Genomic DNA, 18,231 nt, shown 5'->3' with positions numbered 1-18,231 from the left:
TCTGCTGTTAATGTAGAATTTCTATTTATACTTTAGTAGCTGCTCAAAAACTGTACCGGTGAATCTAATAAACTTGTAACTTTTTAAATTTGACTTCTTCTAAAAGGTAACAAATTATAGCTATATCTAGATTCCTAGACCTGGAATGTCTAGATCAATTGTAATCATTTTCAAAACAAACAAAAAACTTTGTAACATATGAAAGATATTTGAGCTATAAATGTGAATAATTATTATTGGATTCATTATTATTGCTTTTTTAAATACTTTTATCGTGTGGCCTTCATCTCTGATGAATACCACACTGTGTAATATAATGTAATCACAAAGATGAATATTTTGTCTAGGGGGAATATAGGTATGCTTCTGAAATATTTATCTTCATGTTATTTCTTGTAACTGAGGATGAGGCCTTAAGTTTTTTCCTCTGAATTTTTCATGAGAAATTTGTAATCATCATATTTTCAGTAACACAATATTTTTGCACCCTTATTTCTGTATGTATTTTAATTATCATATTGATAATATATTGTCTAGTATATATTGTACAAATTGCTGTTCTGTGTTTTAATAGTGCGTTTTATATATATATATATATATATATATATATATATATATATATATATATATATATATATATATATATATATATATATATATACATATATATAATCATAATATACATAATCATACCTAACACTATTATCCATACCTTTTCAGAAACTTTTGCCCATATGAGTAATCAGGAAAGCAAACATCAAAGAGTGTGTGATTTGCTGAATGCACTCGTCACACCAAAGGAGATTTCAAAAATAGTTGGAGTGTCCATAAAGACTGTTTATAATGTAAAGAAGAGAATGACTATGAGCAAAACTATTACGAGAAAGTCTGGAAGATACTATTAAAGAAGAATGGGAGAAGTTGTCACCCGAATATTTGAGGAACACTTGCGCAAGTTTCAGGAAGCATGTGAAGGCAGTTATTGAGAAAGAAGGAGGACACATAGAATAAAAACATTTTCTATTATGTCAATTTTCTTGTGGCAAATAAATTGTCATGACTTTCAATAAACTAATTGGTCATACACTGTCTTTCAATCCCTGCCTCAAAATATTGTAAATTTTGCTTCCCCAGCCTGTATACATATCTCTCTCTCTCTCTCTCTCTCTCTATATATATATATATATATATATATGTATATATATGTGTATATATATATATATATATATATATATATATATATATATATATATATATATATATATATATATATATATATATAAACATTTTAGATCAGTAAATGATTTTGATCTCCAGCAACTCTTAGGTTATTTATGGTGTCAGGGTTGAAATCAATGAGAAGTCCGAGACACTTTGCTGCTGAAATATTTATTTAATTACACAGAAACAGAGTTCCACTGGTGCAGCACCAGTTTGTTCCACAGGGCTGTGACTGACTCCTTTAGCACACAGTAAGACAATCTTTGGCATCTTCATTAGAACTTCATGCATCATTAGAAGGTAACCCACCTATTGGCACCCTCGGCGGTGACCACTGCCTAAATGTCGGGTTTTAGACAAAACAGAATATTTTATTTTATGAGGCACATCATTGAACAGATGCCCTGAATGACACAGGACATTTTTATTGCAGTCAGCTGACTGGATTAGTGGAGCGGACATAAAACTGATTTAAAGGCTCAATGTGAGATACTTAGTGACAGCTAGTGCCGAAGTTGTAGACAGCAGTTCTGAACTTTTAAATAAGGGGGACACTTAATCTGGTCCACACTCATAACATAATAGGTGGCACAGATTAATGCTGGATGCCATCTGCTATAAAACATAAAAAAGAGGAGCCAATCCACTCTGAGCTACTGTAAAAAAGTGGACACACAATATAGCAGACTCTGCAAAAGATGACCTGCTCCCTGTTCAGATATAAATGGCTCATTCTACGGTAAAGCGAACACGGTGACTCTCATTTTTGTGTGATCATACACTAATGAAAACACAATTATGATAATGATATTCAATGTACTTACACATTGGGCCTTTAAATGAGAAAAGCTTTTTTTTTCCACAGAGATGTACTTATCACAATCAATTATCACTGTCATCTTCTCTACATCAGCATTGAGAGGAAACTATTTTTATTGCATCATTTAATGCAGTCACAGTTTTATTTCAGACTACCTGCCTTCACTCATGGTGTAGTTTGTAATATGTCAGACACATCTTAAGTAATGGAGAATTCATGAGTATCTACAATTTATGTTTTCATTAAATATTTTCTTCCATATATTTTATTATGCTACTTACAATTTTGTGTCAAAAATAACATGAAAATATTGCTTATCCTTATTGTGGCACCAAATGATGATGATGTTAATGAGCAACTCAGGGATCCTAGACAGGGTGAGACCATGGTCCTTAAATACATTAAAGTTGAAACAGAACCTTGTCTAGTATTTTTAGATAAGCTCTATAGTCACAGTGCAATATGAACCCTGAACATGTCTAAGCAGTAGGCCGGTTCTCTTACCAGCACTACAGGGCTAAATACTAACCCAAAAGTACATTCAATCTGCTTTACATCTAAATTAAAACATTTCTCTACACTAAACAAGGGAATTCAAACATCGGACACCAAATTAAGAGAAAACACCGATAATCCTGTGTTTACAATGGTAAATAGTCATCCAAAATATTTTGCATAAGTCTCAGACAGTTGCAGCTAAAGTAATGTGTTCATACTGCACTGCAAAAAAAAAAAACCTCTTTGGGTTATATTTATGGGTGCGCTTTTAATTTAAATTATCCTTTAACAAAAAAATAACTAAAAATTGTGTGGGAGGTGAAACAAACATTTTCTACATATAGAATTAGCAACTGCACAAGCCACAAACTTACATGTAGCTAATCCTACCAGTGTACAGCAACTGTGTGTTTAGTTAAGCATTTTGATATGTTCAAGCAATATCGTCAAATTGTTGACACAGGGGACAGGACAGCATTTTAAGCTATTTCTGTGATAAAGCTGAGGCTCAGTTTCAGTTCTAAGTGTTAACGCTTCTTTGCATCTGCTCAAACTATTGCAAAACTTTGACATTACTTATGAAGATGTTGAAGTGGAACTCAAACAGAATCAGCAACAGAAACATAAAACTGTGCAGTGCAGTCTTGGTAAAGAAAAATGAAAAATAAATATCAGCATGTGAAAAGATACAGCATAAAGCAGTCCTTCACTCTGAGGCTGGCTGGACATTTCAGAAAAGCATCTCTCATTTTAAGTCTCTGGATGTCCAAATGTCCCTCTGTTGCTTGTCCTTACTCTGATGGGGTAACATCAGTGATAAAAGCAGAGTGATGTATACAACCTATCTTCTAAAACTATGGCCTGTTTGGGATGTGTGGGTGAAGACGCGACGTCCCCGGGTGGCTGCCCAGAGTCTCCTGCTTTGAGGACTTCTGGAGGGAAGTGGAAGCAGAAGCAAGAATGCCTCCTGCAGCATGGGAGGTGTTAGTGGAGGAGGAGTTGACCACCAATTCGATTTTCCCCTCTAGTTTTACCAGCCGGGTCAGAATGTCATCCAGCAGCACGGCTATTGTTCTCTTCAGGTCAGCTGTGTGGACATGTGAGAAAAGGAAGGAAGGAAAAGAGAAAAACAAACAGAGAAGAAAATAAATCATTCTCAGAGATGTAAAACCCATAACATTCATGCATGAACTAAGTCAAGTCTGACCAGGATGTGCAATATGACCATATGCAGTACTGGGCAAAAGTCTGAGACCATCTTCATCTTTGTTGTTTTTGCAGGGTTGAAATGAGCAAGCATATTTATATCTCATTCTATTTTCTTCAGATACAACAAGAAAATACAGGGAATGTGTGCATAGGCTTAAAAGACACACAAAAGCAGTAGGTCAGCTCTCTCACCTGCACAACAGCACCAAATACAAGCCCAACAGTACATTCAATCTGCTTTGCATTGACATAGAAAAAAAAAATAACTAAATGGGTTCCTAAAGGTTAAAATGACTATTTAGTGTCACTTTTGACCCCATGATAAGAAGCAGCACAAACAGCTAGAAACATATGCTGAATGAAACCTGGTACACAACATCAGAAAATGAGTGCAATAAATCTCACACTGTCTGAGCAAAAGGGTTAAAACATGTTAAGTGTAAACGGAAACCACACTAAATTCTACCACCAGATTATATCTTAAAACAGAAACATTAGAATTACAATTGCCTAAACTTTACTAAACCAGCAAACCTAATGTAGGTCCAGGACTTTTACACTGTATATAATGTGATAACACAAGTATATTCTCTGCATCCCTTCACTCAGCACACATGTGGGCAAGACACTGGCACAAAGACAACAAATGAACATGGACACTGAATTTCATATGGGACAGGGTAATTCTGAACAGGAGAAGGACATAAACCAAACAACATGAGGATCTCGTACCTAAAACAGGGGCTACATCTGTGAATGAAAGTGATTCTTACAATGGACCAGAAAAAACCTCCCCACAGACTCAAACACCACTAACCTCTGTTATCTTTAATACTGTGTGAAACAGAAGGAAGCTCCCTCTCTGCGGTGTTTAGATTTAGTATTCTATATAAGAAAATATGTAGGCCTGTAAGCCTGTATTCACTTTTGTTCGCATTGTGTGGTTTTTAACCGTCAGCCAACTTCAGGTCAAAGGGGTATTGTAATCATTTTGTCATCTGTCCACCTGTCTGTCCATTCTGGTCAAGGGGTATTAGTGCACAGCAAGTTATGTTGATATTTGTAATCATGTTGATATTTTAGGCCTAGAATTATTTTGTTTGCAACTACATTTAAAAGTGTTTTGAAGATTTTACATTGTTAGATGTAAAATTGTGCAAAGGTTCTCCATAAAAGGGAAAAAAATATCAAATATGAGTACCTTTTATTTGTTTGAGTATATCATTCAAAATGAAAGAAATAAACATTTCAACTCAGTCATTTTAAGAGAAATTATAAAATAGTTCACTATAGTAAAAATAGATACATGGAAACTATTTATTCATTGTATTTACAGTGTGCTATTTTGTGGCGGTAGTAAACTTTTCATCATATCATACAGGCCATTGCTCAACATTTATAAATTCTTCTTAAAGGCTCACCATATCCAGCCATGGAGGTTCCCTGCGGCCCACCCAGTGCATTCTGGTTCTCTTCAGTCAGGACCTTTACGTATCTCCGACTGAGCTCCAAGATCTGCTCACGCAGCTCTGCGCTGCTCTGATGTCGTGGTTGCTGCACAGTGTAGCGCAGCAGCATTAGTCCCCATGCCAGGCCAAATACCAGCAGCAGCACACTCAGCTTCTGGGACATGTTCCTCCGCAGGAGTGCACCCAGCATGGTACTGGGGGTGGCAAAGAGGAGAGGAGCTGGAGTGGGCTGGTCCGAGCCTCAGGGTATAGTCTTGAGTGTGATGAGACAAATAAGTTCTTACAGTCTGTAAGGAAATAATATTTTCTGTAATGTCTCCACGGAGACAAGTCAGCTACATAGCGACACTCCACGACATGGTACAGAATCACTGTCTTGCTTATAGACACTTAAACAAGACACGTCCTTGCTCAGTACCAATGCAGATGCTGAGGTGAAAAAGTGCTGAACAATGGAGCAATCAGGAAGTGCAATCGGCAGGAAGTCAACGCCCACAGAAACAGTCAGGAGCTTCTGAAGGGGTTCTTGGTTGAAAGTTGACTTGGGGACAAATGAGTGGTTCAGCCTGGAGATCCATAGGCATCATTTACTATGTCAGAGATGAACAAGACAAGTAGAAGAGACTTAGTTAACAACAGAAACACAGAGGAAGCACACTCTTTCAAAAAGATAATCATTTCTTAATTTTAAATTTTGAAATTACTAATAACAAAACAATCTAATACTGAGCACAACAACATGTTCTTTTTCTAACACCTCTATATCTTGTGGCCAGAGGTAAGTGTTTAATATTTACTGGCTGTGATTTCTGGGTGGATGAATGCAGTTTCTGAAACATACATGTAAACACAGAGTGGGTTAGATGACAAACAAACTCCACATGATCATTATTTGCATTGAGTTGGTGTTTACATCAAAGAGGTTTCCTTGATAACAAAGCTATTACTAAAGACAGACTTTGGTCAAAACACCACAATAGCCCACACATCGACAAATATCCAGGCCTCTTATCCCAGAAACCTGATTACCAGTTTAGATTTCATGGGACCCACTTTACAGCTCCAGATAGGAGGTACAGAAGGCATTCAGTTCATAATCCCACCTCCACAATGGTTACTGGACATACAAATAGTCTGGGAGTGTACCCTACACATGCAGAGGAAATTAGGCAGTCATTACTCTGTTTTCACCATTTCGTCATCACATTTATTCTCCTTTTCACCAGTTCGTCACCAGGTTTATTCTCTTTGCTCTCTCTTGGGTGTAGGTGTGCCAATTCCTATTGAGGTCAGAGTGAGGGCACTGACTACAGGAATAAATTATGAAGAGAAAGGTAATCGAATCCATTTTGTAATTCTTCCCTGTCTCTGTCTCTGTCCACAGACAAACATGTCCCTCCTTTGACCCCAGACCCCACAAAGTATTAGCAAGGGAGAAAAAACACTGAAAAGAGAGCAGGGTGCTACTGATGGAAACGTTTTCACTAAAAAACTTGTAACATGTGACAGCTACAACAAGAAAGCTTTTACCACCCACCTAAGAAACCTTTTGTCTACTCTCCAGCTCAAACTAGTTTTTTAACAATACATCTCTGAACAAGAGCATATTCAAGATGCTTACAACCACGTTTTTATGTTTTCCACCTCCCGATGAGTCACATCTATAAGCTATTTATGATATATAAAACTACATTAACAAACAGGTACAGGTAATATTTCAGGGTGGAGCTGCAAACTATTCTAGCCGTGGGGCAGCAACAACAACTCTTTAGGATGATCTATCTGCACCTTGAACATATAATCCCGTAGGTTATATCCATCAGAATTAATCATATTGTCAACGCACTGTACAGTCTTCAGTGTCATGTTAGACCATTCATCCGACATGGTTATTGTTCTGTAGAACACAATACTATTCAAAGTTTAATCTGCAGACAATGTTCCACTTGTTTAGAGGACTTTATATATAGTACACCCGATGTGGTGTTGGATACTGATAAGGCACACAGTGTCTGTGACAAAAATGCTGTCTAGAAGTTAAATATTCAACTGAACTGCTATCACTTGGGACTCAACAGCTGCTAGCCTCACAGACCTGGTTAAACAGAGCTGTAAATAAATGTCAGTGTTATTATAGTAAAAGGCAGTACAACTGTCATACCTGTTGACTCTCTGAATTTATAGATATATCTATTTATTGTAAGGTTGAAGTTAAAATAGAGAAGTAACCAAGCCAAATGCCAGTCCAAATCCAGAACAGGTTGTTTCTTCTGTATTTCGTCCTGTAAATGTTGATAAGTATTGTGTGATGGGCTGCAGCTAAAGCTATGTTCAACTTCACTTGTATAATGTTAGCTCGACACGTTAGCTGAGCAACGCACAAACTTGTCAGTCACAAATAATAACATTATAATAATAACGATATTATCTGGAATGTATAAAAAGATCAATTTACCTTGGTAACTAGTCTTAGAAAAGATAGTGAGGTAGAAGGAGAAATACCCAAGCTCCACAGAAGAAGGTACTGGGCGTCTGAGTCTGAGAGCTCCGGCTGCTCTGACACTGAATGATGCTTGTTGTTGATTGTTGTCTATGGGGAAATCCTGTCAAGTAGCCGGCTGTCCGCGTCCGCGTTAGCTAGCTCCAAGCGAAGATGTCAGTCCATATCGGCGTTTATTTGCCTTCGTTTCCGTGTAAGACTTCTCAAAGGTATATGGGCTATCTGCAAGTAAAAGTCGGGAGCTAAAATTCCAAGCATGCAACTGTGCTGACTATCATGGCTCCCCCCCGAACATCCCCTGCGTGCGTCATTCATACTGCATTATGGGAAATGTAGTTATTTTAATGGTCCTTTCAATCTAAATCAGTGGTTCCAAACCTGTTTTGGCTCGTGACCCCATTTTAACATCACAAATTTCTGACGATCCCAGACATTCAAAACAGAGACTTTTACTTTTATACTTTTTTTGCTAAAATTAATTTGTTTTTGATCCTCTAATCAAAAAAAATTTTTTAAATCTAATTTATTCTTAGCTACTTATACTCTGCATTTATTTATTTATTGATTGTTAATGTGGTGTGACTGTTTTTGTGGAGCAGTGACCATATTTTGTATTTTTGAATTTCCCCTTGGGGATTAATAAAGTAAATCAATCAATCAATCAATCAATCAATCAATCAATCAATCTATCTATCTATCTATCTATCTATCTATCTATCTATCTATCTATCTATCTATCTATCTATCTATCTATCTATCTATCTATCTATCTATCTATCTATCTATCTATCTATCTATCTATCTATCTATCTATCTATCGTTTGCTATACTATGTTGCACATAAATGTTAATTTTAGATGACATTTAGTCTATGTAATGTATATTATTACAGAGGCAGAAAAGCCAGGTGTAGATTACTGCCCAAAGTGAGAATTTTATTTTCCTTGGTCAGGATATGTACAGTCAGTCCAGCTTGTATTTACAAGGCTGACAATTAATACTGAAAAACACAAGAACTCAAACTAGGAATTATGAAAGAGCTGTAGCACCTTAAACCGACCACCATGAACATTTGAAAGATAAACTGTACCACAGTGCTTCAGTTTCAGCTTCACAGTTTGTCATGTCTTTTACGTATTGTGATTATCTCTTTCAACTCACCATATATTTTTTATTAGTGAGTTTTTATTTTTATCAATTACAATAAATTTCAGGCGACCCCATTTGAATTCCAGGCGACCCCATATGGGGTCCCAACTCCAAGGTTAAAAAACACTGATCTAAATTGCAAAAAGTATATTCAAGACTTTAGTGATGGATCTAAGAAACCAGACACTGGAATAGTATCAGTAGCATATGTAGCACCAGAATTTGATGTTAAATTGGCAGCAAGAATAACAGATCATCTTTCAATATTTTCAGCAGAACTTATCACAATAATAATGGCATTGCAATGGGTGGAACAAGTTAAGAGGAATAATATGTACAGACTCATTGTCAGCAATAGAAAATCTCAAATCCAACCTTTTTTCTCTACTGTCTACAAAAGTGTCCTGCTGTCTTCTATGTCCACTTGACAGAGAAATTTGCTGTTAGTATACATTATATTAACTCTTAATCAGCCCTGAGCATTGTACAGAGGAGTTGATAATATTATTTATCTTGTTGTTGTTGTTGTTTTGTTGTTTTGTTGTTGTTGTTGTTGTTGTTGTTGTTGTTGTGTTTTTTTCCCCCTCTTTTTTGTGTTTAATAGGTTTGTAGGTTTGTTTGTTGTTGTTGTTGTTTTGGTATTGTGTCTGTGTGGTTGCTTATGTCTAAGTACATGTTTATGTAAATGTATAATTTGAAATAATAAAGAAAGAAAGAAAGAAAGAAAGAAAGAAAGAAAGAAAGAAAGAAAGAAAGAAAGAAAGAAAGAAAGAAAGAAAGAAAGAAAGAAAGAAAGAACATCTCAAATCAGATAATTTAAGTGACAGGAATGATTTAGTCTGTGAAACTTTAGTTATGTTAAATCAAATTCAAAGTATTGGAATACATATTAGATTAGTTTGGGTGCCAGCTCATGTGGGAATGATAGGAAATGAGCTTGCAGACAAATATGCTAAGAAGGCACTAAAATCGGAAAGAATATTGGTACAGAATAAAGTTGGTGAGGAAGAAGTTAAATCAATTATTAAGAAGGAAATTATACAGCTGTGGCAAGATAAACGGAATAAACAAAGTAAAGGAAGAAAGCTTTTCATTATCAGTCCAAACGCTGGCTTGAGGCGTTTTTTTTTTTTTTTGGGGGGGGGGTCAGATGCAGAAGAGAAGAGACATTAATTATAAGACTCCGATTAGGACATAAGGGACTAAACAAGACTTTATTTTTAATAGGAAAACATGTGATAGATGTAATGTTCCAGAGACTGTAGAGCATGTGATTATGAAATGAATGAAACAAGGGCAAGAAATAACATGACAAGGAAAATAGAGGGCACAGAAGAATCTTTCAACATAAAAGATATTCTAAGCAAATCATCAGGAGACAAATTTATTAGGTATCTGTTAGAGTATTTAAAAACAATAAAAATTAGCAACAGAATATATGGAAGTTTGTTTTGCGTTTTGTTTTGTTTTTTTACACTAAATGTAATTTGTATTTTCATAGCCTGTAAGCCATTAGAGGTAATTCACATCCGGAGGGTGGCGGAAATGGACAAATAATGTTTGTAGCCGCCGTTAAATAAATAAATAAAGAAGAAGAAAAATCGCTTAAAGGAAAGGAAAAAAAAGTTAGCCATAGCATTCAGCCGGTGACAGATGATCGGATTTAGGGATAAAATATAAATAAAACAATATAGGTTTGTGAAATTTTGATGTCTATATTATTCGCTACATATTTGTCAAAATTAAATATTTTTGTAAATATAATCCAGCATCCAGCTTCAGATAGCACATATATAATGATCATATGTATTTGTATTTACTTTATTTCACTTAATTTTCGGTCTTCATAGATAACATACAAATAGATAATGTCGTGCGCGTGTGTAAAAGGGCGTCAGTCACCGTTTCCGTGGCAACCGATAGTAACAGTATTAGCAGTAGCCTTTAGCCTACAGTCTTTGTTATTTTAATAATGGAAAGAGTGCGGCTTGATCAGTCAGCTTTACGAGCAGTAGATGAGTACTGGGAGTACAGAAGGTTTGTCCCCATGTTAGAATGCTGTTTGTTTTTGTCATTCATGAACTTTAAAGCAAGAAACAACATGTGCCAGTCAACTGTTAGCTTATTACTACAAAGTATGCTAGAGCTATTATTGAAAGTACTGTTAACTCCTGTAAATGTCGACTGGAGTCACAAACTTGATCATTTAAGAATAATAATAAGAGGCACAGCGTGCATTGATTGTATTTTTTAACTCATTATTGGTTGTATGTCTGTGTTTTGTTTGTTTGTTTGTTTGTTTGTTTGTTTGTTTGTTTTTCTTAAAGGATTGTGGGTGATGATGATGGAGGAACACTGTTAACCCCAGAACAATATGAGGAGTACAAAAGGAAGGTGCTCCCTCTCCGAATGAAAAACAGGCTATATGTAAGCTTTGGGGTACCAGGTGGTATTGACTGCAAATTTATTGGTCCTGAGACCCAGTGCTTCTGTACACATCGGTAAAATAGCTTATATAGTAACTAAATTAGATACATGTGTTCTTTGCATTACCCTCCTCAGCTGCATATAGATATAATGTAGATCCACACATTTAGGGGTTATTTGTAAATCCATTCTTCACAAAGCTGTAGTCTTCATGTCCAGGTACAAGCAACACAAGACCGACTTTGAAGTGATTCCCTCTGGACGACCCCTAGCACTTCCATGTCAGGTCAGAGGATGCCAGTGTTCAACATATGAGTTTGTTCCCCGTAATGGGCCAACGCCTGTCAGATGCAAGTGTAAACACTTACCCCAGGATCACAGTGAAGCTGCTGGTCATTTGTGCAAGAAGTGTGAGTTTCTATTGCAACCATATTACAACAACTGGGTGATTCTAGATATTAGATTTAAAATGAAATATATCCGTCATGTTTTTCACTTTTCTATGTTGTTTATCCTCTTTTTTTCAGGCACTTCTTGTTCTGGATTCCAGAGCCCCTTCACCTGTGGTTGTGGTCAGCCCAGCTATGCTCACCAGACACTGGTGAGTAGACTTGACCTGGATCTGACCATTTATTGAATATTTAAAATGTCTGTGGCATAAAAGAAAGTCAAACACAGTGTAACTGTATAGAATCCATACCATTCATGAAGTTGCACATTTAACTGACCATAAATCATTATATCCTTTTTTCTATTGTCATTACAGGTTGAGACAAAAGCAGAGAGGGAGGCCCGGGGTCGACCACTAGGCAGGGACGTCCCTTATGCTGCCATGGGTGGATTGACAGGGTTCAGTTCCCTTATAGATGGTTACCTTGCAATGGAGGCCAGTGACTTAGGTGAGTGCCAGATCTGTATCTTATAATGAATGGTATACAATTAGTCCATGTGTGTGTGTGTGTGTGTGTGTGTGTGTGTGTGTGTGTGTGTGTGTGTGTTTACCCACAGACTATATGCTTCACTCTGTGCTTGGTGTGATGATGGTTCTGGAACGTAGCATACATGATGTAGTTGACATCAGTTCTTAGAGCAGTGTTTTTCAACCTTGGGGTCGGGACCCCATATGGGGTCGCCTGAAATTTCTAGTAATTGATAAAAATAAAAACTTACTAATAAAAAATATATGGTGAGTTGAAAGAGATAATCACAATACATAAAAGACATGACAAACTGTGAAGCTGAAACTGAAGCACTGTGGTTCTGTTTATCTTTCAAATGTTCATGGTGGTCGGTTTCAGATGCTGCAGCTCTTTCGTAATTCATAGTTTGAGTTATTGTTTGTTCAGTATTAATTATCAGCCTTGTAAATACAAACTGGACTGACTGTACATATCCTGACCAAGGAAAATAAAATTCTCACTTTGGGCAGTAATCTACACCTGGCTTTTCTGCCTCCGTCCATAATTATATACATTATATAGACTAAATGTCATCTAAAATTAACATTTATTTGCAACATAGTATAGCAAACTATTAGATAGATAGATAGATAGATAGATAGATAGATAGATAGATAGATAGATAGATAGATAGATAGATAGATAGATAGATAGGTTGATTGATTGATTGATTGATTGATTGATTGACTTTATTAATCCCCAAGGGGAAATTCAAAAATACAAAATACGGTCACCGCTTCACAAAAACAGTCATACCACATTAACAATCAATAAGTAAATAAATGTAGAGTATAAATAGCTAAGAATAAATTAGATTAAAAAGAAAGATGTTTTTGATCAAAAACAAATTGATTTTAGCAAAAAAAGTATAAAAATAAAAGTCTCTGTTAAAAGTCTCTGTTTTGAATGTCTGGGGTCACCAGAAATTTGTGATGTTAAAATGGGGTCATGAGCCAAAAAAAGGTTGGGAACCACTGTCTTAGAGAGACTGAATATTAAAACCCCTCAGCCACCATTAGACTGCCGGGGGAATGAATGTGCAAGCTTAACGCCAAGAGAGAAAACAGTTCCATCAATAGCCATGTGAGGGCAGCAAAGAGCAATGTAGCATCTAACGAATAAATAAACCTCCAAAGCAGTGTCTGATTAATACATCTATATTACAGACAGCATGCACTGATTTTTCACCCACACATTTGTAGCAGTCAATGAAAAGCTTAGCTCATCTGTTTATAAATTTACAGCATGTTTAATGACTCTAGTAATGATTGCAGAAGCCTTCGGATGGCATACATCATAATTTACAAATGCTTCTATGCACGTAATGCAATCTAGACTCTTGACATGCAAACACACAAATATCACAACATCTCAGTCTAAGTGAATAATAACTTTATCTCAGGGAAAGGTTTTACTTCACCTAACAGTGTTAAATGATCAAAGATTTAGTAGTCCCATTATCAGCTGTTGACTTTATTTCGCAATCTAGCTTTTACTGTGCACACATAGTGGTAGAGGCGGAATGAAGGGTCCTAAAATCTCACATTCCTTTGTCAGTACCTTACAAGTACAAAATGTGAAGTCACAGCATTGCAGTATATGCCTATAACTACTTCTACATTAGTTATCACTCTCCTGATTGTTTTATGTTTAATTCTAATAATTGCATTCTAGAAAATCTGACCTCTTAGTTTTGTCTACCAATGCAGATTAGACACTTCTTGTCCCATTACTGTTGGTACTTGTCACATTTGATTTTCTTGATCTCTGCTGCATCTTCCTGTAAATGAAGGAGGAGAGGGTGGCAGTGGGCCGAGTACCTCCACATCTAGGGTCAACTGAAGTAATCTACTACAACATCTAACACCGTTCTCTGGAAGATGACCAATAAACAGATGAATGCTTCAGAGGTTTTTCAGTGTGATTTCATGTTTCTGTCATGAGTTATGTGTATTTCACAGTAATTAATTGCACATTCCTAATAAATAATTGTGAGACAGTAAATTTCACAAGCAATGTTTTGATCGAGGAGAGTGTTCAAGAGTATTGTGATGATAGGTCAACCAGTGAATTTTTAAAATCCATTACAATAACAATAGTTTGAAGCAGAAAAAAGCTGATTAATTGGCTGATTTTATAAAAATGTGGTAATTTTTCCTTCCATCTTTATACACTCAGAGGCCACTTTATTAGGGACACCAGTACCAAGTGTAGGTGAGTGTATGTGCCGCTGCTGTAAACCATCTGCTCCAAGGGTGGATGTGTTGTCTAGTTTAGAAAAGCTCTTCTGCATACCTTGGTTGTAACTCAGTTACTGTTGCCTGTTTATCAGTTGAAACAAGTCTGGCCTCAGACCTTTAAATCAACAAGGTATTGTCACCCAGAGAATTACCAATCACTGGATATTTTCTATTTTTTGGATCATTCTCTGTAAACCCTTGAGATGGTTGTTCGTGAAAGTCCCATTGGAACAGCAGTTGCAGAAATACCTGTCTGGCACTAACAACCAACATCTTACAGATATACCTAATAAAGTGGCCACTGAGGGTATATTTTGTTTTCTAATGCTTTAATTATTAGTAATTTTATTATTTCGTGTTATTTTGTGCAAGTTAATTATCTCTCAGTCTTGTTTGCACAAAATAATTACCTAGATTGCATGAGATAATTTATGCAAACAAGGCTCTATTTGCACGTGAGTAGTATAACTGGGGGACCTCTAGTGATTTAGAGATTAACCCCCAATCTCAGTTTCATGCAGCCCATAAATAGAAAAATATCCCAAATGCAGCAATGCTTGTCATTGATCTGAGATTTCATCCTTCTGAAGAATTTGTGCTTGTTCTTTCTGTAAATATGTCTCCATGCTGTGTCATGTTATGAGACACTGAAAATTGTACCCAAATACAGCCTTTATAATTTTCAGTTTGTAAATAGGCAGAATAAATGTCAGGATGAAAACAAAAAGTTGCCCTAAATCATAGAGATGTTAATGTACAATAGGCCTATGTTACCACAGGATCTCTGTATTTGTGTCGTTGTTCAGTAAGTCTCGTACAAATAGGATTGACGATTATCTGGGATATGACTTCTTGGTGCTTCTGTAAAATCCAAATAATTAATGCTTAAATGAAAAATGAATAAATGTGGAACTGAACATCAAACACACTGTAAATGTTCATTATTGGTTATTATTTTCCACTGAAGTCTATAATTCCATTTGAGAATGAGAATCATATTATCATTATTCCAAATGCAACCAAGGTCTGTCAATAATGATGGGCTGTAAAACATTCCATAGATCCAGATCGATTGCTCATTGCTTATGTTATTTAGTACATTTTCCAAACTAAGCCTGAAGCAATCACAGTGAATGGTCTAAATGTAATTTAATATATACTTGAAATGAAAAGAGAGAAAAAACACATCCACTGGGAAGCAGAGTGTGAGTAGGAGAAGTGATGTGTATCTTGTTCAGTATTTTTTGTGGTTGCTGCATGTAACAAGTTCTTTTACATTAACTGATGCAATGAGTAGCTTCTCATTTCTTAAACAAGGTGTGACTGTGTTTCAGAAGGGTCAAATTATTGGCCTGCACCAGGCATAGAAAGCAACCAAGGAGATGCTGCAAACAACTAAAATTGGGTTAAAAACTGTCCAACAGATTATTAAAACCTGGAAAAACAGTGGGGGACCCTTATCTTAGAGGGAAGAAACATCTTAATTGAAATCTTTAATGTTTTTGTTTTATTCCACTGTTTGATGCAATCTAATCATTAAAAAAAATCAACCGTAGAACTCAATGCTAAATTTAATTGTGAAATTAAGAGGATTTCCACATGTACAATGTGAAGAGAACCCAATGGGACTAAACAGTTGTGTAGTTTTAGGAAGGCCACTTATCAGTGAAGATAATAAAAAAAATAGGATCAAGGGTCCGGTAGTCCTGCGGCATATTTATTACCTTCACCAAGGAGGTTATGCTTTTGCCAGCATTGGTTTGTCTGTCTGACTGTGTGCAAGATAACTCAAAAAGTTATGGATGGATTTGGATGAGAATTTCAGGAAATGTTGATACTGGCACAAGGAACAAATTATTAAATTTTGGTGGTGATCGGGGGGGGGGGGGGGGGGGGGGCAAGCAAGTATATCAATATTTTCAGCTGTTTTCAAGTTATAGCACTTTGAAATGTGCCCCATTATAAAACAATGGGGATTTTTAAAATTTCAAAAATTCATAAAAAAAATTCAGGAATCAATATTTCCCAATTAATTGAACAAACTTGGTAGACCTCACCCCAAAGATGTTCCACAACAAATATCAAGTCATTCTGACTGACTGTTTCGAAGAGGAAGATTCTTGAAAAATTGTTAACGGACAGACGGATGGACGGACGGACACCAACTGACACCAATAGTCCATCAGACCTTTCAGGCCGTTGGACTAAAAAGGCTTCAATTAAAAATTGGGCAATGTTTTAATGGAAAAAAGGTCATGTTCCTGTTCCAGAGTGATGGGCACATCAGGGTGAGAATAGAGGTGGATGAAGTGATTACCCATCATGCCTTGTGCCTATAGTACAAGCCTGTGGGGGCAGTGTTATGATCTGGGGTTGATTCAGTTGATCAGGTCTAGGTTCAGCAACATTATGTCCAAAAAACAGCAGAAATAAATGTGACACTGCAGCAGCTTATTAAAAACGATGCCACGGCGGATGCATGTCATCATCCAAGCTAAAGATCCAATGAAATACTGGAGTGTTGCACTTATGTTTTTGGCCAGACTGTATTTGTATTACATGAGAATCTGTGAAGGTCACAGCAAGAGAAATTTAAATCTTATTTTTCTAGCAATTTTCCATATTATTTATTGCATATTCTATTCCCCTCTTACGTCTGAGGTTTGTATGAATGTATAAATGATGTTTTTATGTGGGGAGAAGACAGCCCACTCAACGTGTCACCAAAATAACACCAGAACCATACGGCTACGTGTTCAGTGATGAGCGCGGTTTTTAATTTGCAGATAAATGTACTGTCTCCGATTGATTAATCCCATTCCTCACGGTAGATCAGCAGTGATGAGAGCTGATTTAATCCACGTCATGAATGGAGATTGAAACAGGCCATGTTTTTTCCAGTGGCAGCCCACTTTCTTCTGTCTTTAATTGGGAAAATAAAATTAACGAGTGATCTATAAATGGGGATTCACTCCCACTCAAATGTTCCCACTGTGAGAATGACAAGTCACACTGGATCAGCATCTGCCCCGGTGGCCAGTGCATCCTAATCCACCTGTGTTGTAATGCTAGTGAAGGAACCATGTGTGTGTTTGTGTTTGTATGAGTGTGACCTAAACAGGTGGTCTTAAGGGAGAGGGAGCATGGAGACGCCTGAAGGATAGCATGGACGCACCTGGGGCTCTGAAACTGACTGCTGCAGAGGAAACGAGTGGAAGGGATCCCATCTGAAAGCTGACACTTCAGATTCAGTGTGTATCTCCTACAACGTTCCCACAGGATTAAGCATATACACACTTTCACAGCTACATGCACACTTAAAATCAATCATGTTTGCCCTCTGTGACTCATAAGAGCTCTGTCGACTGCAAGAACCAATTGCCCCTTTAAACAAGTGTTTGACCTCTAACCAGCGCTAATTTCTGGACATTTTCTCTTCACATAAAGGCAGAGAAGGTGGGTGGGACAAGGAATAGAGAGTCAAACCCAATTAAGCTAAAACTCAAAGTCCTGCTGCATTAGTGTGACACAGTTATAGTTTACGGTAATTGGCTCTGCATAGCAGCCCGGAGGCAACAGGTAATTTAAACGCAGGCCATTTATTTGAAAGAAATGACTGCAACACTTCCCTCATCCCCATGGAAACCACGCCCCAGCTTGACTGACAGATCCAACACCACAAATCAGGAGGCAAGCGGAGGAGATTAAATTGGCAATTACGGCACAAGGAAACACTTAA

General features: G+C 36.7%; 2 protein-coding genes across 2 annotated transcripts; one reads left to right on the top strand and one right to left on the bottom strand.

The window, feature by feature from the left end:
- Window positions 1–1,373: 1,373 nt before the first annotated feature.
- Window positions 1,374–8,010, bottom strand: ccdc126 (coiled-coil domain containing 126). The gene is made up of 3 exons (XM_030147674.1): window positions 7,673–8,010; window positions 5,170–5,807; window positions 1,374–3,626 (listed from the first exon to the last, which is right to left on the bottom strand). The coding sequence occupies exons 2-3, from the start codon at window positions 5,405–5,407 to the stop codon at window positions 3,394–3,396; spliced, it is 471 nt and encodes a 156-aa protein (XP_030003534.1). The 5' UTR covers window positions 5,408–5,807; window positions 7,673–8,010; the 3' UTR covers window positions 1,374–3,393.
- A 2,814-nt stretch (window positions 8,011–10,824) lies between these two features.
- fam221a (family with sequence similarity 221 member A) lies at window positions 10,825–17,723 on the top strand. Its single transcript, XM_030148076.1, has 6 exons — window positions 10,825–10,903; window positions 11,194–11,367; window positions 11,513–11,703; window positions 11,821–11,894; window positions 12,060–12,192; window positions 17,614–17,723. Exons 1-6 carry the CDS (start codon window positions 10,839–10,841, stop codon window positions 17,721–17,723), a joined length of 747 nt encoding a protein of 248 aa, XP_030003936.1. The 5' UTR covers window positions 10,825–10,838.
- The last annotated feature ends 508 nt before the right edge of the window (window positions 17,724–18,231 follow it).

The sequence above is a fragment of the Sphaeramia orbicularis genome, chromosome 11 (assembly GCF_902148855.1).
Source record: "Sphaeramia orbicularis chromosome 11, fSphaOr1.1, whole genome shotgun sequence".
NCBI lineage: Eukaryota > Metazoa > Chordata > Actinopteri > Kurtiformes > Apogonidae > Sphaeramia > Sphaeramia orbicularis.
This window is presented reverse-complemented; position numbering and strand designations above follow the sequence as displayed.

Excerpts from the sequence above, each read along its gene's own strand:
- ccdc126 (XM_030147674.1), bottom strand. The coding sequence starts at position 5,407 with ATGCTGGGTGCACTCCTGCGGAGGAACATGTCCCAGAAGCTGAGTGTG. Across the intron at positions 3,627-5,169 it reads AACCTCCATGGCTGGATATG|CTGACCTGAAGAGAACAATA; the intron begins GTGAGCCTTTAA and ends ATGTCCACACAG.
- fam221a (XM_030148076.1), top strand. The coding sequence starts at position 10,839 with ATGGAAAGAGTGCGGCTTGATCAGTCAGCTTTACGAGCAGTAGATGAG. Across the intron at positions 11,895-12,059 it reads GCTATGCTCACCAGACACTG|GTTGAGACAAAAGCAGAGAG; the intron begins GTGAGTAGACTT and ends TTGTCATTACAG. Across the intron at positions 12,193-17,613 it reads AATGGAGGCCAGTGACTTAG|GTGGTCTTAAGGGAGAGGGA; the intron begins GTGAGTGCCAGA and ends TGACCTAAACAG.